Genomic DNA, 21,807 nt, shown 5'->3' with positions numbered 1-21,807 from the left:
CAATAATTTAAATATAATAAAAAATTAAAGTCTTAATTTTTTTTTAAATAAAGGACTTAACTATCTTATTCTAGTATTTTTTACTATATTTATATGACGACTACTTGTAATCAACAAATACTTGAACAAAAATTATTCCATTTAGAATCGATTAATTGAATGGAATCAAATTATGCATATTCCGTTCAATCAATCGATTTAGGCGAGGGAAGGGAGATTACCATCATTAAATTGTTCTTGTGACGTCGTAGTGGGTACAAAAAATGTGGCACGCTTGATTTTTATACAAATTGCTGTACTTGCGGCGTCTGTCTAGATGCATGCTGTGTAATAACCCGATGATTTTAGAGTTTCATGGGTCATGCGCGCACTTTTCGACTTTATCTTTATAATTTTAGTGAATTATTCAACAATTAACAATACTATTGTTGTCTCGTTCACTCTCACGTGAAGTCCCCATTGACGACACGGTTCGCCTTCTCACTCTTCATTTGAGTCGAACATTTGTTCGATATAGCATCCGTTCGATAGAACCAAAAAGTCAAGCGATCGATCAATGAGTCAAGTGGGGTAGTGTCCATTACATGGTAATTTTGTAAGTTTAACCTGTTTTTCGGTATGTTGTGCACTAGCTAATATTAATGAATATTAAATTAGTACTTTTGTATGCATTAAAGTTTTTTGTTTTGTAATACCGTTAGTTTAGTTTTCCTAGAAGGAAACTCAGAACTCTACGCAATGCTCAAGTCAGGATTTGAGTATGATTTTAAGCACTGGAAATACGACCCTAAAGGCAAGGACTTAAGTATGATTTCTAGTCCTTTAAATCATACTCAAGTCCTGACTTGAGCATTGAGTAGAGTTGAGCATTGAGTCCTACGTGTGGTTTTATCGATGATGCATTTACTATAGACATATTACCCATCTTCAGAAAAGAAAGAAAAAAACCCCGCTTTCTTTACCACATCTACTAAAAAATCAAGAATGCTATCCAACTTTATATTATTTCATAAGAAGCACTATCGAAGACATTTTGTAATGGAATCCAAGAAAGAAATTACTCTCAGTCTTGGCTGTATGGCGCATTAGTGCCTTTGCCTTTTCCAATGGAAAAAACAGTACAAATAAAATTGAATAAATAAATTTGGTTTCTGACAGAATTTTAGAGTAACTTTGTAATAAATTTTGAAAAAATCGCTAATAATGTGCGCGAAAAGGTATCAGCTGGAAAGCTATAGAAAACATTTATTAAACAGAGTAACATCTTCATCGCACATTATCGAATACATTGAAAATTGTGTGGCTAGTGACGACGAAGCAGCCAACCATAGTTTTCATAAAATTATTGTAAGTTAAAATAAAGAAAAAAATGCGTTCATAGTTTCTATATGAAATACACCCATCGTTCGTTGACATTTAAAAAAAAATTTTATTCTAGATACATAACTGGACTGGAAGCAATATCGAATTATTCGGCACTATAGTGGAATACTTTTGTGTTTCGTTCATCCCTGTGAACTTTACTTCGCAGGGAGGAATAGCAACATTTTATACGAGCTCTCTTACGTTGATTTTGAAAATAGCAAAATTGGATTTTATGTTCCCACATCAGCGGAACATGTTTACTGTTGATATTTTGTTCAATGATAAAACTTCAGCAGATTTATTTGAAAACAGAATTTCAATTGCTGATTTAGTGAGTAGTATCGTCAGCAGCAGACTAAACGAAAGGCTTGAACTGGATCTGTCGAATTTTTGTAACGACTCAGGTAGGTGTTTTTCTGTTTGTTTCTCGTCTGGTTTTATTCATAATTTAATTTCAACGTTTATTATAAATTTTAGAATAAATTGTCAAAAACAAGAAAAAAATTATGTTTCACAATACTATGCTCATGTTGCTTGACACATTATCGGCATCCGACTAAAGTTGATTGAAATAGTAGCGCAATATACATTGCTATATGTACATACAATGTACATATGTGTAACAGAATGTTGTGAAAATGAATGAAATGTCATTGGTGTCTTGAATTTTCAAATGAAATTTCATTAGAATTTGCACCTTTTGTTGGCTATAAATGAGATATGTGCGACTAAGAATCTTTGTCGATATTAAATTACAGTGTTAGCCCATCACAAAGTTATAAAGATTTCTTTTTTATATTCTCAACACCTAGTAATTTTGTATTTCATAAAGTACTGATTTGTACTAAGGTATATTTTTGAGTTGAAGAAAAATTATAACATGACACATTAAAGTCTCGCACAATATTTCTATAAGTCCCTGTATCTATACAAACGCCTTACTATAAAACTAAAACATCCTATTCTATTGATGACTGATATAATTTATTTGTACCCAAGTACCAGTCTAGATATACCGTCATACTAAAATACTTGGTGTTTTCTTTTTCAGAATTCCGGCAAAAAAAGATAGACTTTTACAAAATCACTCTTTTAGCTAACTTCAAAATATTGATGCTGAGAATTGGGAGAGATACTAGGGCACTCAATTTGAGTAATAACAATTTAAGGTATGTCTATAATACCATGACAATAAAATTAATAGTTATGTTTTTGATGTAAATAATATTGCCAATTCTTTGTACTACCAACAATAAAATGGAATAAAATTTATTCAAAAAAGTTGTATAGCCATGACGACAATTCGTGAATTAATCAATTGCCAAATATTTTAAATATTTCATTATTGATATTTATAAATATCTATAGGTACATAAACTATACATGAGTTAGCTTGCAGACAGCTAACAGGCTACAGAATATATTTATATTTTGTATTTTGTGTGCTACATTTGGAGAGTCCAGGCTCTATTCTCGGCTAAATCAACTTGGTAAATAAACTTTTTTCTAAATCTTTTCATTTTATAATATTATCATTTTGTTTTAGCCAAATACCTGCAGAAATACTGAATTTCTTTATAAAGGGCGATTTAACATCAGTTAATTTAAGTAATAACAATGTGAGTGATTTCAGGCATAATTACATCATCTCCTAAAAAATGCATGTTTGAGAATACTTGCAGAAAGTTTGTACTCCAATAAATTATTTTTTTATCTGATAATAACTTACACAGATGTTTGTTGTACTATTTGTCTACTATGTAATAATCTAATATGTTATGCTACCCAGATACCATCACTGCAAGAACTACACAGGGTTAGTAGCAAAATAGAAAAGTTATGGGTGGAAGGCAACCCCTTATGTGAGAACTTAGACCCTGTTACATATGTCAAACAAATCACTATGAAATTTCCCAGATTAATACAATTGGTAAGCGTAAATTGTCTATTTACTATCTTTTTTACAAAATTTAGTATAATCATAATCTATTTAGAAGGTTTTGAAAGAAATCTGACTGAGCTATGGGAGATATATGTATATGGTCAAAATGATGCAAGAGCATTCAGTGTTAAAAACTAAATAGAATATTTGATGAAAATATTTTAATTTCTTTATGTGTATTGACAGTGATTTGCCTGAAAATAATTGATTGTGCATTTTGAATTTAATGAACAAAAAAATTCACAAATAAAGTCTATTTTACTTTGCATTTGACCCTTATGCTAGATGAGAGGGAGCATGAATCTTTTATAGAAATAAAAACATCATAATGAAGACTGCATAAGTTGTTACTACGTTTGTACATTTTTTAAGAGTCTCATAATTCCCATTACTGACCATGAAACCTGTATATGGCCAAAACAAACAAATATACGCCATTAGGTCCGCAAAAAAAAATCCTATTGAGTTTCATCATTTTTTCTACATAATTGCGTGCTTGCTATTCGGACCAAGAAAAATAAATAATTACCTATTCTTTGGTTTTGTGAAGCGTTAACACAGACAGATTTATTTTTCAGGATGGAGTACGCTTCAATGAGCATGGTGTGGTGATACCGTTCTATAGGAATTATTTAGACTCACAAGACAAAGGGACGAAAATGTTGGTTGAGAAGTTTCTATCTCTATATTTCGCTCATTACGACGCAAGTCCCCGCTTATCGATCGAGGATTTTTATGATCCAAATGCTAAACTTACCATTAGCACTAACTTCACAGGTAAGAAATGAGGTAAACATACTAGTACGAATGTTTTCCCTGAAGAAATGTAAGAAAAGTTTTGCTTTTACCATGCGCCAATATCTCAAGAGGAGTGCTAATCACCATAGCACAGATCGTAACTCTGAAAAAGGTCAAAATCCCGTCTTATATGTAGATGGTCCTAATCGATAGCTGGCCATAGGTATTAATGAATTCCTCTTTAGGAATACATGTAGTCAGTTTTTTCCTCGTTTTATCTATTATTCAAATATTGACCATAAGCTGAAATTGTTTTCTGAACTTTGACAAATAGTTGGCATTGTATGTTACAAACATCGAGTAAATTACGAATTAATTTATAAATTAACGCTTGCTAATATAGGTAGATGGCGCTAATCCTAAACAAAACAAATACCGGGCAGCATGCTAGCAGTATCCATAAAATTTTGTGAAATAAATGTATTAGTAGTATTAGTATCAGTTTATTTCTTTGTTATCACTAGAAATTAGAGTAGCTTTGACAAATTGCAGCACGTCAACATAAAACAATAGTTGCAAAAATAGTTATCTGGTACTTGTCAGTCGCGACTGCTGGTATTTCAATAGGTACTAAATACCCGACTACACTGTTTTGTATCGCGATTAACTGTCCTCGAATTAATGGTCCATACTTTTACTTATCGTCTCCTTACTTTCTCAAACTAGTGTCTTATAAAGAGTGATTATTCAGGAGATGGCAAAACTTTTTGTTTATTTTAAATTTCTTATCAAGGGGGTTAATTTGGATGCGTTACTTTAAGAACAGGTTAAAAGTCAGTGTGTGAATATGAAGTAAATGTGTGAAGTCAGCCAGCAACATTTGTAGACACAATTCATTTTTTGCATTTCAGTAACTTTGTGCTTTAAAATACGAGTTTGAGAAAGTAAGGCGACGGACGTTATGTGATTTATGTCTATCTTCTACTGAAGTTTGTAGTCGCAGACTACATAAGTGCTCTTTTACGTACTCGTCTATTTCAGTCTTGTAAGAGTTTATTTTACACTGTGAATATAATGGAGTAAGTCCTAGTAGTGAACGGTGTATATTATTTGAATAAGATAAGCCGATGTTGGAGACACATACCAAATGCTACCAAGCGAGACAATTTTCTTTCTATGCCTACTCTAGTAGGTGAGCTAATTTTCCAACTCGGTAAATTGAAGAATAAAATTTCTTAACTACGTAATCCAAAATAATATAATAAATGCGAAAGTCTGTTTTATGTTTCCACGCTTAAACAGCTGAACCAAAAATTTTATGTATTTTGGTATAGAGGTAGATGGAACTTAGGAAAGGGAAAGGTTAGTTTTGTCATAAAAATAAACTCAAAAGGGGTGAAATAGGAGATGGAAATTTGTATGGAGAACCAATGATTAAATCAAGTAGGCTACCTACTGAAGTACGTATTTTACGCAGATGAAGTGCGACATGGCAGCATGATTGCTTTTACTGCGACGACCGGTCATCCAATAATTCTGTTTAACAAAAAGTTGCGACCTGAAAGATTTATGAATGAAAGCGAAAGGAATCGGCCCAATTATAGATCTTGTTATGGAATATTTTCAGCGACAGAAGAAAAAACAATGCAGCATAGCGCAAAACATTCCAGAAACGTGCTGGACCCTAAGAAGAGGTTATTTGTCGTGTCCAACCACAAAATGTACACGAGCAAAAAAGCTATATGTGGAGTACTTTCACAGTTCCCGGAAACCGTGCATGATCCTACCAGTTTCACTGTAGACGTTTTGAAAAATGATGTAAGTTGCCTTTTCATTGACATAAAAAAAAGGTTCGTAAGTAGTATCCATACGAGTGTATTATTTTTTTGCAGAAAAAAAGCTTAGTACTAATAGTCGATGGAGTTTATAAGGAACCGAGCCGAGATAGCATTGTCCCCGAAAGATACTTTAGATTTAGAAGAACATGGATATTTCGCGCAAATGCGAAAAGTAACACTACGACAGAATATTTTATTACTAATGAAATGCTCAATATTGGTTTTGCTCCTAACGATGTGGTCGAGAAATACTTCAAGGTGATATGCATATTATTTAAATAACTAATTGATTCTAGGGTCGGCGGATTAAAGTACATAAGTCATATTCATTCATTACTTCATTAATTTGTAACTTAAATTCTAGTGGCGTCTTTTTTAAATTTATCATTCTCCTCACATCTTCCAAAATTATAAACAACACAAAAGAATATAATTATGTATTAATAAATTGAGCACTTTTTTTATTTACGTGCTAAAGCACTTATATACGTTTATATCTTAATAATGGTGAAGCAAGACACTGTATAAAAACCTACACTTGTCCTCGCACGTTCGGTAGACAATGACTTGTTGCCCTCTATTTAGTGGTCATGTGGATTGTACAATATTCTACTTACAGAATGGAAAAGTGACGAACCCGTTAGCACTTAATAATCCGGACCCAGAGGATTCCAACGCTCTTTGCAATATATTATGTCACTTCACTCGGCTCAAGAAAACTGAAGCAGAACTGTAAGTTATTATTTGTAGGTGATACAAACAAATAAAAAAAATAATTTGATATTGATATTGTTTTACATAATTATTGTTTTGTTGTGCATTACATGTAAGGATCTGCCGTCCGATCTAGGCTAACAGTTTTCAAATAAAATCAATCTCATGTGCAATAGAACTTTTCTCCACATCCTCATCATTTTGCATATTATCTGTAAGGACTTCTTCAAAACAAGTCCAGACTGTCATGTATTGATTTTATCGTTTAATCATTTTTCAAGAAAAACACCCCCACGCCCTTTACCCCGTACGCAGCGCAATGAGATAGGTCGTAACAGGTCGCGCGTGAAATGCACAGATCTTACGCCGAATATTTGGCGCTTTGGCCGTTAGCGTGGCCGAATATTCGGTATTCGGCCAAACCACTATTCGTGGCATCTCTAGTATTTAACACAATTTGTTTATGGGATCGCCATACTTATAGACATAGAATCGCCAGTCAGAAAAAGTTGTGCGTTTCGCATCACTTCGTAGGACGCGGAGACCTCGCAACTCCACACAGATCGACAACGATTCTGCATCCTACGAATTTCCGATCGTAGATCCGTACGCAGCTTATATCGGCTGATCCAAACGGCTGCGTTAACTGAATAGGCTATGGTAAACCAAGATCGCTGCGTGGGGAAATGTGGTGACTCCCTTATGCTTCCATATATTGGTAATTAATCTAAAATTTACACTTCGATACCTATTCGATACCTAGGGATATTAATAGTTACAAGTCAAATATATGGGGATGCACAGAACCTTTTTACCCGACTTCATTAGCAAAACTATCATTACAATGAAATTAATAATTTTCCATTGATTTTACAAACTTTAGTACAGTTTATTGTCCGTTTATTACAGCCTTCTAGAAAGCAATGATTGGGATATAAAGAAAACTGTGAAAGCATTCCTTAAAGACTTGAGGAGGGGCAACGTGACCATGGACAAATTTGTAGTCTACGACGAAGAGGATGACTTTACAGACAGTTCGTCACTGGTTGAAGACGACGGTCTCTAAATGATGAATTTGATTATGAGTTATATAGTATGACCCTTCTCATCCACTGGCGGAATTTTGTAACAACACGAATATTGAGTAGACAAGTACGAAAACAAGCATATAGGACTTCAAATCCATATCTTAAAACCACGTTTAATATTTAGGTATATTTTAAAATCATAAACACATGACAGGAAATTTAATCGACTATACTAACATAATAAACATTTTATGTCGTTTTGTGTGTAAGGCCGATATACTAAAACATTATTTATGATATCTACTTTGTGATTAGATATTAGATAGCAATACATCGTTGTAAGCATATTATGTATGTCATTCCAAACTTATATGTACTTTTACTTCAATAAATGACATAATTATTTGTATTACACCTTTTAATTTTATTTCCTTTCTGCATCAAATAGCTAACTCAACTGGCTGGGAAAATTGGTATTAGGAATTTGGAGAGGAAGATTTATGATTAAAAAAACATATTAAATTAACACACAATTTATTTGCAATATTTGAAAATGTCACAGATGTCTGTATTATCACATGTTTATAGTCGGGGGATAACAATAAAAAAATCACAATAAAAATCACCACATTTGTGTATACAAAATACGTAAATAATACAATACTTTGGGAGAATAGGAATCACAGAGTAAGCGGTCTGCTTACCCATTATATATTTTAAGACTAATTTACAGTAAGGCTTTTGCGATTTGTGGCTGGAATGTGATATAGTGGAAGGTAAGTGCATATTTGTTATTTGCATAGTTTAAACTAACTGATGGTAAAGTGCTCAATTCTGTAATGTTCATATAAGCTATATTTAATAGGCACTCTTTTGAGTACGATTTGCTTAGGCAGAATCGCCATCAAGAAAATCTTTGAATTTCTTGTAAATATTTAAAATAAATTTACAAGAAATTTATACTGAAAGTAAATGGTCACTCAAAATTACACGTAGCCGAACGCGCATTACTTCGCTCCATTTGCGCAACTTGATGACGTAATTGCTCTTTGATAGTTGCCACACAAAATTTTCCGATAGTACAGGTCATATATGGTGCTGGGTATAAAGAATGGTTAAATTCGCATTCAATCTTAATGAACCTTTTCAACCTAAAATTACTTGACACGTTTTTTTTTATGATACTAAGTGATGGGACGTGTGCCTGATGGTAAACGACACGCCTGTCCATGAGACATAAGTTGAAAAGTCCCATGGGCCTGTAATTTCACCAGCACCCTTACCCTTAAAAACCGGAACGCAGTAATGCCCACATTACTACTTGGCGACAGAAACAGGTAAGGTGGCAGTACTTCCCTGGACGAACTCTTTCACAAGAAGATCTACTGCTACTAAACGTACTTTAACTAGGACGTTACTAAAGTTTTATAAATAGATACGCTACAAGTAAATAATACCATTTAAAATACGTGATGTTTAAATACTAATACAAAGAAACCGTTTAATAATACCATATAATACAAACATTTTTATCTCCCTTGAGAGAAACAGTCTAAGAACTTAAGTTTAAGTTAGTCATGGCTATGCCACGGGCTAATCATTGCAAACGTGCAAAGTATTTTAAGCACTACCTATCGGTAGTCGGCACACACGCTACTACAAAAAAGTTTTACAAAACGCCATTTGGACTTCTAGTACTCGCTACGGAAATAACATTGCATTAAGAGTTTTTTATCCAAAATGTTTTTGTTGGCTGTTATGGTTTCTGCTTTTTTGCTGAGGTTAGGGAGGATAATAAATTCCAAATCTACTCATTCATATATAAATATATAATAAGTTACTATACCTATGTATGTACTAGTCACAAGGTGGTTAACTAATGCTCGCGGGACCCATCGTACCACTAAGCAAACCACTGGTAGTGTGGTGGATATAGTATTTAAGAGCTACTTTACTTAGCTATATTTTTTTTAGTTATATTTATGTCTTGTTGATGCTATTGCTATCCATATATTATACACATTGAGTTCTATGGATACAATATATATAAACGTGTTAAAAATTGCAAAGTGCACAAAGATTTATAAGAGCTAAATAAGATGATAAGTTTAAGTAGAATGGACCACACAAGCGTGCTACAGCAAACAATAATTTCAATCTAAACTTTGCAAGCACCTTCCTTAGGCTCAGGAACGTAGAGATGATCTGAAGGATCAACCTTCTGCCACATCAATGTTTTAGACCTGATGCTTACTGGTTCCTGTAAAGAATAATACGAGTAATTAAATTATATTAATAGCACACCTAAGTACAAGTACGGCTATCAAACAACATGTAGTTTTGGTCTACGACTTTAAATTATATCAGTCTTTAAATCTTCGATATCGTTTGCGATAACAGAACCAGGACATCTACCACGAAGTAACATGTCACATCGATATATGTTTTAGCTTCGTATTGGGCGGTTCTCACTCCGAAGTGCTTTCGATCGATACCAGTCCGAAGTTGGGACCCAGGGATTTCACTAAAATCCGATACATAATAATAAACAAAAAGCAATACATTTTATTTTCTTCAATTTATTTTTTATACCTGACTGTAAGTTCGTCGCTTATGCTCGGTACATGTGATCGAAGATGGAGCATGCTTATCATAATTATATCAATGTGAAGAGACAAAGTAAAGACAAGTTTGTGCAGCTTCCTCTTCTTTTTTTATAGTGTTGGAGCTGCATCGACCCAATTGATGGTTCCGCCAAACGTCAAGATTATGAAGTCACGCGTTTATTACTTGAAATTCGACCGGTGATTTTCGATTCAGAGGAGATCTTACAAAGCTTTGAATTGAAATATGAAATGAAATATATTTGAAATATTTATTAATAATGACATTCACAACTCTAAAAGACCTTATGACCAATACACGAAGTTGAATATAAAGAGTTTTAAAAAAACAAATTATTTTGGTGGGTAAATCATAAATTAGGTTTCACATAGGCGAATTTGAAATACTGATTAAGTTAATTTAAATCTGCCCAATGCATGACAGTATGTTTATATTTATTCCTTAATAATAAAAATGGGATACTCATATATGTATAAATGACATTGATAGGTACAATGAACACCACCCTGGGCTTAACATTTTCGACCGTTTAATGCAAATGGGATGGAGTTAAAATCAGATCAGCAGATGGATTGACTGTAGTGAAACTCACATAATGCTTTTAATGTGTAATAGACGATATTTTATTTAAAACAATATATTTTAGGCATATCGCAACGTCGGACCGAAGGTACTTTCAGACGTAAAACCTTCGGCGAGGGTGGTGGTCTATTGAAATGTATGGAAAGCAGTATTGGGAAACATTTTTGACCGTTTAACGCAAATTGGATGGAGTTAAAATTGGATCAGCAGATGTACCTACTGAATGTGGATTTACACAATGAAAGTCACATAATGTTTACCTGATAGACGACATTTTATTTAAAACAATATATTTTAGGCATACCGAAACGTCGAACCGAAGGTGCTTTCAGACGTGAAACCTCGCCGAGTGTGGTGGTTTATTGTAATGTATGGAAAGCAGTATTGGGAAATATTTTGATGTTAATATAAAATATTATACTCGTACAGTATCTTTGTTTGTCTGTTACAAACATTGTGCTCAACGCCCTGAAGCAATAAGGACGATTTTCCCTACTACTGTTAATTATGAATTCAAAGAAACGATAGCTTTCGAAGAAAGAAGTCTAACACGAAAGAAATCGCACCGTGGATACAGTTCCGCGTATCGCTTCGATTCTTCGAACGTTGCCATAATGATCGCTATTTTAGGTTTCGATCGAACGAGTCAGCCAAGCTTTGAACTAATTAATGCGCGTATGGCATTATGCCAATGTTATTGTTTGATACACACCCCCGTCCGTATTTCTAATCTATAGACAGTATTTAGCCATACAGACCATACAAACTTCTCGCTGCATTGACCAAAAAGTGTAGTGTAATACAAAATACAGTAATTTGGCGTTTGGCAGCTCCTTCTGCCACACCCAAATACACACGCTTTAAAATTTATAATATTATGGTAAACAGGATACAGCGGTAGTGAAAATCATAAACATAAAGATGTATAAGTTGATTCTTGTTATAAAAAGATAATAACCAAGGTCAATAGATATAATTCAATATCAAAACAGATAATACAAAATCAAAACGCAATATTCAATAAGCTGCTGGTCTTCAATTGTTTTATTCTGCTATAAATACCGAGCTCACCTCATTTTGTATTAAACATTTGACATGTACTTTTATTTAGTAAGAAATGTTTAATTAATGACAATGTGCGTCAACTGCCCAACCCGCTTTGTGGGCTTAGGCAAAGTCCGTATAATAGAATATTATATTGCATTACAGCTAGCGAACTTAATAATAATAATGTTTTAGAAAATCACAACAATTACATGATACTAAATACCAGAGTAACGGAATTACTTCGGAGCATTAGCTTGGTTGGGAATCGAAACCGGACATCCTTATCCAGCACTAGTAGTTGCGCCACCGAGACCGACTATCACTATCACAAGACTTAAGACGTGACACATACATAAGTCACGTCATCGACGAATTACTAGAAATATTTATTATACCGACTGAAGAATTTAGTGTATGTATGGGAACCTTGCCAGAAAGCAAATCTGACTTATACGATAATGCCAATATAATCTCAAATAAATACAATTAATTAGTGACGTGTTGCAATCGAATTTAGTACTAAACAAAACTTTATACTAAATTATCAGTCAATTGGTTATTGTTTACAATTTGGATACCGGTCCGTATCTTTTTGATTGTAATGAAAAGTAAGGAAAAACAAATTAAAATTTGCATCAGGTCATTTTGTCATATTACTTAAGAATACTCCTGAATACTAAAGTATTAACGAGTGCATGATACTTAATATGTACTATAAATATAATATAGTTAATCTTGTTATAGCAAAATCTTTCCAAGCGCAGATTCCATTCTATTTACAATAAAGTAAGTTAGAACATGGATTGTTTATCATATTAGTATTTAGCTAATAGTATATAATAGTAGTTATTTAACTACACGAATTGAGAGATATCCTTAATACAATAAAATTATAGTTACATAATAAGCGTTTTCAAATTTTCTTCAAAAGGGATCAATGGAAATTTATCAGAAAAGAAGTAAAAAATTATCCGCTTTATCTCAGCCTTTGAGTAAAGAATTTTAACGCATTGTTGCGCAATGTGACGCTGTGTATAGCCATGGACACGAACAAAGCGCTAAAACGTGATGTGACTAATACGATTAGAAGCGAGCTGCGAAGACACGTTCCACTCTCTTCTGGTTACAAAAACAATGCCTTAAATCTTTCAAAACTGTCTTAAATCCTTTCAAGCTTGTAGTGTACAGTAAACGGCACGCTCAGCTATACACCTCAAATGCTACTCTACGCCTCTTGTGATAAGGATGGTAGCTGAAAGTATGAAGATGAATGCACTCTTGACTGTAGGTACTGGTGCTATTGTTATGTCTCACTAGTATAGACAATCTTTTATCATTCGATAATGAATAATTGCATATAATAAGGAAACGACACATGACGAATTTGCATTGAATGGAAACGACATACTACACAGTAGTAAGGAAAACCGTAAAGATTAAAAAACAGAAAGGTTTGTCCTTGAACTTGAAATATTTATTTTAAGATTTCAACAAACATTGACAGGGAATATACCATTCTCCTTTGTTATATTATGACTTACAAGCAATTACCATTCATTACCATCACACACGATAATTTTTATATAAGAACTAACGTATAGGTGTCACTAGGGCCTGCTGCCTAGTGCAGCCAAGACAGAAATCTCTGCAAAATTGGAACTTGTGAAGGGGTCTTATTTAACTTCACCGCTATCCTTGTTCGGCTTATCAGACGCAAACTATTCCAGTATTATTGTTGAGAAGCGAAACTGTTCGGTCTCGCTACACTCGCTATTACCACACAGACTATTTTTGAGCAGGCATTATAGTGGGCAGTGACCATTTTTAGTATAATAAATTTTTTTATTACTTTTAAAGACTAATAATGATATCATGCGCTGCTTGGTATTTTCGTTGTTGGAGATCGTTACAATTTGGTTATTTTCATTTGGTTAGAGATCGTTACAATCGATACATGTTACAATTAGGTTTGGACGTTCGCCACGCTACGGCATTTTACATGTAAGTAATTGCTGCAGCTGACAACATATTTATGTAAAAAAAAAAATAAGATCACCCCAATTTCAGTTTGAATGAAGGTTATGAAATCCAAGTTGAAGATATATGCTATTTTCACAACTAATATAGATACGAGTAATACAATACATAATATTTACCTTAGCAATGAGTTTGCCATCGTTGCCGATAAGGTACTCTTCCAAACCGAAGACGAGAGGCGAAGCGTTACCGAGATGGAAGATCCTTGAAGACGTGCCGCGCGTCACGCGGAACTCAATGGTCTTGGCCATGAGCACGTTGGTAATCATGTACACGGACTTCTTACCTTGAAGAGCTGAAATTTAATTCACATTTAGCGTAGTCTTGAGTGTCTGGTGTAGTCTCATTTAAGTTCAAAGATCTCTTTTTCATATGTAATTAATTACGCAAGGTGTTTATTTGTTTGAGTGAAATAGAGATGTTTGAATTTGCAGCGATTATTATGCATAGGGCGCACCATAAGTTTCCGGAACTGGCCACTTACACAAACAAAAGTTATTACAACATTTGAAAATGGAACTCTTTGGCTGTGGAATACAGTTTGTTTAATCTGACTGTCACTTGTTTTGTATTTGTTTGTGGCGTCATTTTAGAAATTGATTGTCTACATCATCATGGATTTAAATCGTGAAAATTTTCGTAGTATGATTTTCTACGACTTTAAGTGTAATTTAACAGCTCAGCGGAGCTTCGCTCAGTTCAAATTGCTTTTGGCGATGAAGCACCATGCAAGACGACTATTTACAACTGGTTTGCAGAATTCAAACGCGGTCGTGTGAATCTCAGTGACGAATTTCGTGAAGGTCGCCCGTACACTGCTGTGAACAACAAAAACATCGATGCCGTGTGCCGTATGATCAAAACAGACAGACATGTGACGTACCATGAGAACTTTAGGCATAGGCTTGAGTCAAATACAATCAATACTATACAAACATTTAGGTGTGAAAAAGCTGTGCTCTCGGTGGATCCCACACAATTCGACTGAGGCTCAAAAAACGGATCGCGTCACTTGGTGCAATACCATGCTTACCAGATTCAACGAAGGGGGGTCAAATGTTGATGTGGGACATAGTAACAGGTGACGAAACATGGATTTATAGTTACGATCCCAAAACAAAGCAGCAATCGAGCGTGTGGGTCTTTCCAGATGAGCTGAAACCAACCAAAGTGGCGCGCATGCAAAGTGCCTCTAAGTGGATGATTGCTTCTTTTTTAAATAAAACTGGACACGTGGCCACTGTTGTCTTGGAGATTCGTTGTACCGTGAATAGTGATTGGTACACGACCATTTGTTTGCCGGAAGTTATTGACAGACTCCGCAAAAATTATCGTAAACGCCGTATCATCTTGCACCACGTGAATGCCAGTTCTCACAAGGCCAGGCAGACAAATGAATTTTTGAAAGTGGACAACGTTGAACTTATGAGCCTTCCCGCGTACAGTTTCGACCTGGCACCTTGTGACTTATATTTATTTCCAAAAATTAAGAATCAATTACGTGGTCAACGATTTTCATCACCTGAAGAGGCTGTCGAAGAGTATGAAAAATATGTTTCAGAGATTGTAATAAATGGCAAGAGTGACATAAATGTTTTCAAAATTGGTTCAATCGTATGAAAAAGTGCATTAACGCTAACGGAGAATATTTTGCGAAACAATAAATTCATTTCTGACCATTTATAATATTTTTTCTTATTCATTCCGGAAACTTATAGTGCGCCCAACGATGTAGGTACTCGTGACGCTGTGAGAAGAGGGAACTAATCTATCTCAAAAATATTGATATGGCAAAACGACATATTTTATGCAGTTTTATTGTTTGTCACTTAACGACACTTTACAAAACTGGAAGTAATATTTAATCATTTACCTTTGATATTCTTAACATCCAAGTAGATGTTGTTGAGTAATTCTTTATCTTTGGGAACAATGGTGCCTGAGAAATTTACCATAATCACACGCACTTTATTCTTGATCGCTTCGTCTTGCAGTGTGATCTGCAACCAAACGAGTGTGTTAACAATGTCTGAAACTTTCGAATCAAGACAGAAATAACTTTGCGTAAGGAACCATGACAGATTCTTTATAATTGTACAATCCAGGCAAGTGACTCAAATTATCTATATTTCATATTACACTATATTCTATATGCATATTACACTTGAAATCGCCTTTCGTAATGCAGAGTCCCTGAGAAGAATGACCTAGTAACTATACGAGTTGCTCTTTGTAAATAAACATTTGTACACATTTATCATTTAGAAAGAGAAAACCTGCAAGAGCTAAAGGAGCACTAGCACGAATTTATGCCATCCAAGTACGCAGGAACTCTATAATAACCTTACGTGTAAAGTTTTTATTTGACTGTAGTTATAAACCTCGTGAATGACAAGTTTTAAATATCAACCGAAATCTTAATATACGTAGAAGCGTATACATTGTCCCTTAAATGAATATGTGAGTTTGTGAAAACGACTGCCAGAATCAGTTAGTCTATTTTTAACCGACTTCAAAAAGAGGAGGAGGTTCTCAATTCGACTATATGTTTTTTTGTTTTATGTATGTTACGTGATAATTCCGTCATTTGTAAACCGATTTTAATGATTCTTTTTTTCTTGGAAAGAAGGTACCTCATTAGTGGTATCATTTAAATTTGAAGAAAATATTTCACGTCTAAGGGTGGCAAACTAGGGGATGAATGACTTTTGACTTTGTAGGTTGTTTTAGTAGTCTATACTGATATTATTATTTCCAGTAAGTTATATTATGTCTGTCACTATTTTTCATAAAAAAGTTACCATTCTTCTTAACATAAATCCCTAGAACAGTAGAGGCAGGCGATTTTTTTTTATGAGATCAAGTGACGGGACGAACTAGTCGCCCACCTCGCAGCAAGTGACATGCCTGTCCATAACAGTTTCAGTACCACTCAGTTCTTTAAATTACAATGATCTGAAGGGCACTGCCACTGCACCAGTCACCTTGAGACATAAGTTGACAAGTCCCATGTGCCCGTAATTTCACCAGCACCCTTAGAGCAGTTACACACGTAGACTTTTAGAAGCGCAATTGCATCGCGTCTACAGGCAGTTGTGCACTTAGAGCACATTGTGTACTAAAAAGAAAGTCAATTTTACAGACATAACAAGGATAATTTTCTACAAGTGTATTAATTGCTGTTATTTTCCGTTCATTGCCTATGAAAAATTAAAAGTAAAATATTTTATTGTCTCTAAACACCGAAACAGAAGAGGGCATTGTGTAAATTATATATTTTCTTGCGCCTTGACGTCGAGTTGCGGACACCAGCCCGTTACACCAAGTACCAAGTATATATTTTCTTCTGGTATTCAACCATTCACCAAATACCTAACCTGTTTGTTACTCAATCACACCAAAATGGTACAGAAAGTCATTGTGGTGCGATTGGATGTCTAAACCATTGAGTAACTAAATCATCATTTCACAAAAATCTTCATATATTTACTAATAAATTTGCTGACAACGTCGAAAGATCAATAGAATAGGAAAGTGCAAAACCAAATTTTACAGGAGAGTGTTTTAACGTAATTATTTTGTTATTTCAATGGCTGCGACTTTGATTTCTGCACAGTAGGTATTCATTTATGTCTTTTAAAGACTGCTAACAATAGATTCCCGTAAGTCATGCTAATTTGGTGGCCACGACACTTTGGCTCAACTTACACTGGCGCAGAGTCGAAGCGTCGCGTCGCGCCAGATTTTGCGCCAGTGTGAGTTGAGCCTAATGCGAGCGTCGTCGTCGCGCGTCGCCAGGCGTTGTAGTTAAAAAACAGGACGCAACGCGACGCTTCGCCAATGTGAGATGAGCCTTACGCGGATTTGATTTGGGCACGAACTCACCGAAAACGAAACTAAAACGTACGTTACGCGGTATTGAAATCAAAGGCATACAATAATACAAGATAAATGTTTTAGTCATCAAAAGGAAAAATAATGCGAGTAAAGAGGCAGCAAAATTTCTGTTATTTTTATATTTTTTTTTTACGAAATAAGCAAATTTATAATCAAACAATTTAAATTTGAGTAATTTAGACAGTGTAACAACTATTACTTGTTAGTTCAGTAGAAACAAATGTTTTTTATTTCAATAGATACATAAAACATACCGAAATTTTGCCTATAAGAACTTATAAAGCCACATGAACCTGCAGATGGATATTTTGGTAGAAATTCATTGGAACTATACTGTAAGCAAGACACACACATCACTTTTCCTACATCTTGAAAGATAAAAAATACAGTTTATATTTCTCCGTATGAATAAAACAAACTGCTGACATTATGATGACATTCTGAACACCTTTCGTTCTAGTGTTTCGGAAATAAAACATATTTTTTTTTTGTATGGAGAAATATACATATAATTTTTTTATCTACAAATTTAGGAAAAGTGACGTGTGGCTTGCTTACTGTAGTTTCAATCATTACTTCCTAAGAAAAAAAAAATATCCGCTAGTAATTACAATATTAAGAGTAAAGGTGACAAAATGTGTTTTAACCCCCAATGTAAAACAAGTGGATTTAAGTTTGAACCTTTTGTCTGTGTATTGTTTGTAGAATTGTAGCTCCTAAATTGCCTGATCTCATAGCAGTTTTCTTTTTAATTTCAAGACTAATTTAAATGAAATGGTTCTAACTATGTTTCATGACCCCAGTTCAGTTGTTTAAAGATTGTCAGCTGTTTTCCAAGTTACTCTAGGGATCTCAGTCATAAAATGAATATTTATTTTACTTCCACTTGATCGACCAACTTGATATTGGTATACTATGATAATTTGAAATAATTACAATAATATGGTAACTTACATTGTATTGACGCTGCAACTAGGAGATTGCCTAACTCCTCATCTACCTACAGCAGAATTATCGGGTTTGAAGGTGTGAGCTCATTAAATTGGTCTCTATGAATATTATAGAGGTACAGATGGCGATTTTTGGACTATATCTTTTATATCAGGTATATTTTTAATTTTAACTTAGTTATCAAAACTTTTAATGGGAAGATTTTCTATGTAAAACCTGCATATATTCTACCTATATTTCTGTCTGCAGACTACCCAACTTCTCAAGTATTTTCTTGAGGTATTGTTTTTGTAATGGGGCTGACATGTTGAACAAAGCCCCTAAATAAATAAAGAAAAAACTACTTACATACAGTACTTACGTACAGTGTTTGATATTGCGGATTTTTTTAATGTTAAATTTTATTTTTAATGTGTAAATTAAATCCTAATAAAACAATTACCAATTGTAGTGTAATTAAGACAGTATTATTATTTATTACTAGAACTCGAAAATTAAATAGAAACTACTTTACATTGTGTTAATAAAAAATACAGAAATTAATTAATTGTTATTTACAGCATATTATGGTTTCCACATAATTTTGGGCAGAAATGGGTTAAAACCGGGCGCATTCGATAAAACCGTGGTTAAAACCCAGGCGGACAGATTGGGTTTTAATCCACTGCCCATCTCTGCACCTGACGACAGATACGTGGAAATGTTATTCACCGATTTCTGGTCTTCTGTTAGTCCATAGCAACTGGCGTTAAAAAGGCGTGTCCCATTCATTTATCTACATGCACTGGCATGCAAAACTCAAATTGGCTACATGTGTCAGATACGCGGAATTCTCCAATGTTATAATTTCACGGAAATGCCGTATAAATATAGTTTCAATATAGTTACACGGAATTGCACTATCCCCGACGACAGGGTACTTTAATATGGCAGAAGTTAGTGATAAGAAAGTTATATTAAATAAGAAAGAGATCATAGCTGACAAAATGCATTTACAAGGTACCTTGTTGCTTATACCGGAGCTACGCAACATACCATTGCCAATGAATATTTTAACGATTTTATATGTTCGTTTAAAATAAAAGAATCCCGTTCAGCCACCTTTCTGCCTTTTTAAGGGACAGGTCAAGGTCATTAGTTCCATGGCGACGACATCCAACATGAATCCAGGGTGCAACATTTTTGACAACACAAAATATAATCAGCAACAATTGAAAGAAATATTTACCTTGACGCTTTCATGAGGAAACTTAAAATCCGGGTCTATAAAATTACTCTCCTCCAGCCATTTCACAATAGCGGGGTTAGATTTTTCCTTAATAATATTCTTTCGTAATTCACCCAAGGGAGTGAACATTTTACCGTCCTTCTGCTTTTCGTTTTGAACGAAAAGAGACGTAACTTTGTACAACTCTGCTTCTGTTATGTGAGGGATGCAAACTAACTGGCTGCTACCTATCTCGATTTCTATTTCATCTCGGATGAAAGGCCATGCTTCTTCCAGTTTAAGAGATTTCAGGTCTTTCAAGCTCACGTCCTTTCGGATCTCGTGAGAATACAGAGATTTAACTACAACTTTTAGCTTCTTCGGCATTTTTTCAAAATAATTTTGCACTACCGATCTATACACACTTATAACTTCCTCGACTGTCAAAAACAGACTAAATAAAATAGTCTACTCTACTCCCATCTAGGGACTAAAATAGATAGGTATGTACTACAGCAATAGACATGGCAAAAACGGCTGTTTATCAATAATAAATTTCCTGGCGATTTTTCAATAACTGCTATTGTAAGCTGTTATTTTCAGAAAACCTGTTATTCCACGCAGTTTTGAAGTTTTGCATACAATGTTATCGAATAAACATTGAGTAGTGTTGCCAGATGGTTACATTTTTAATAACTTTTGATCTTCTCGCGTAATGCGTAAGAATTTTTTGTTATATTAGTAATTTTAGCAACTTTTGAGGGAATGCTACCATAAATGTTATTGTAAATTAAAATTGGCTTACGAACGTACTCAAATTAGACAAAAAGTAATTTAGTTAAAGTGCAAACAATGTGAAATCAATCAATAATAGCCTGATTTTTCTAGTGGGTATTTACTTTTTTATTTTACGGATCAAAGTGTGTATAATATAATATTTTACAGTTAGAATTTTCAATTAAAAAAAGAACATGTGTAGCGCTGGTGAGCAGAGGGGGTGGGTAGAAAAGTGAGACGCAGACGGAAAGTGCGCAAAGTGTGTATTTAGATACAAGACAAAACAAAAAGCTATGCGGCCAGGGACCCAACAATGCGTCTCGCGTGTGTGAAAGCGCAAGTTAAGTGCCGAACCTTAAGTATGATAGCAAAGTAAGGACCGGAACGTCTCATTAACTTGAGTGACGTTCAGTGCCATACAATTGCTATATTAGTAGAAAGCATTTATGGTAAGCATCAACAATACAAAACGTATGAGATGACTTATACTATTGGAGTTAACAAAACGATAGCGCGTTTTAGAGTTGTGCCGCGATGGAACTATTGGCGTGTTAAAGTTGTGGTGGGTTACACAAGTAAAATGTAAATTTTGCAAACAAAAATGTAACTTTTCAGGTGACGAAATGTAATTTTCAAGATTCAGGGGCCCTTGCAAGACCACGGCTACGCTGTCGTGGAATCTGTTATTTTCGATTCACTCGCGGATAGTGGACGCGATATCCTCGATCACGCAATGAAATCAAATCTGCTACTGTTATACAGCTATGGTAGCCATTAACCAATAAACCAAAACAAATTGCTGTTTTCGGCACCAGTTTTATTTAAATTGATTGATATTAACTGCCAGATATTCAATATTAAAATCGACATTAGTCGCATTGTATAAAGCACAAAAAAGTAATTTTAAACATGTAACTTAATAACAGTAAGACAATAGATACAATAAAATGTAAAATGAGAAAAAGAACTTTATATTGTACACTGAAAGATTATACGCGTAAGAAACGCAAATTATAGCATGCAATGTACATCTTCCAATCACGCAATTGCAACGGCAGA

The 21,807-nt window shown here is 34.3% G+C and overlaps 2 protein-coding genes across 2 annotated transcripts; one reads left to right on the top strand and one right to left on the bottom strand.

Annotated features, from left to right (window-relative positions):
• The first annotated feature begins 1,203 nt into the window (after positions 1–1,203).
• Positions 1,204–7,998, top strand: LOC113238799 (nuclear RNA export factor 1-like). The gene is made up of 10 exons (XM_026475640.1): positions 1,204–1,347; positions 1,439–1,769; positions 2,417–2,534; positions 2,912–2,984; positions 3,155–3,295; positions 3,886–4,084; positions 5,673–5,863; positions 5,938–6,141; positions 6,503–6,615; positions 7,507–7,998. The coding sequence occupies exons 1-10, from the start codon at positions 1,204–1,206 to the stop codon at positions 7,661–7,663; spliced, it is 1,671 nt and encodes a 556-aa protein (XP_026331425.1). The 3' UTR covers positions 7,664–7,998.
• A 1,234-nt stretch (positions 7,999–9,232) lies between these two features.
• Positions 9,233–20,444, bottom strand: LOC113238812. The gene is made up of 4 exons (XM_026475655.1): positions 19,993–20,444; positions 15,790–15,916; positions 14,036–14,211; positions 9,233–9,885 (listed from the first exon to the last, which is right to left on the bottom strand). Exons 1-4 carry the CDS (start codon positions 20,356–20,358, stop codon positions 9,784–9,786), a joined length of 771 nt encoding a protein of 256 aa, XP_026331440.1. The 5' UTR covers positions 20,359–20,444; the 3' UTR covers positions 9,233–9,783.
• Between the last annotated feature and the right edge of the window lie 1,363 nt (positions 20,445–21,807).

This window comes from Hyposmocoma kahamanoa, unplaced genomic scaffold (genome assembly GCF_003589595.1).
Source record: "Hyposmocoma kahamanoa isolate Upper Pololo Valley unplaced genomic scaffold, ASM358959v1 98263, whole genome shotgun sequence".
NCBI lineage: Eukaryota > Metazoa > Arthropoda > Insecta > Lepidoptera > Cosmopterigidae > Hyposmocoma > Hyposmocoma kahamanoa.
Note: the sequence above shows the minus strand (reverse complement) of the source record. Positions and strands in the feature narration are given on the sequence as shown.

Bases quoted from the DNA above. Each gene is read 5' to 3' on its own strand.
- LOC113238799 (XM_026475640.1), top strand. From the start codon at position 1,204: ATGTGCGCGAAAAGGTATCAGCTGGAAAGCTATAGAAAACATTTATTA. The intron at 1,348-1,438 runs GTAAGTTAAAAT...ATTTTATTCTAG, and splicing joins ATAGTTTTCATAAAATTATT to ATACATAACTGGACTGGAAG. The intron at 3,296-3,885 runs GTAAGCGTAAAT...TTTATTTTTCAG, and splicing joins TTCCCAGATTAATACAATTG to GATGGAGTACGCTTCAATGA.
- LOC113238812 (XM_026475655.1), bottom strand. From the start codon at position 20,358: ATGCCGAAGAAGCTAAAAGTTGTAGTTAAATCTCTGTATTCTCACGAG. The intron at 15,917-19,992 runs GTAAATATTTCT...GTTTGGTTGCAG, and splicing joins TTCCTCATGAAAGCGTCAAG to ATCACACTGCAAGACGAAGC. The intron at 14,212-15,789 runs GTAAATGATTAA...ATTAAATTTCAG, and splicing joins GGATGTTAAGAATATCAAAG to CTCTTCAAGGTAAGAAGTCC.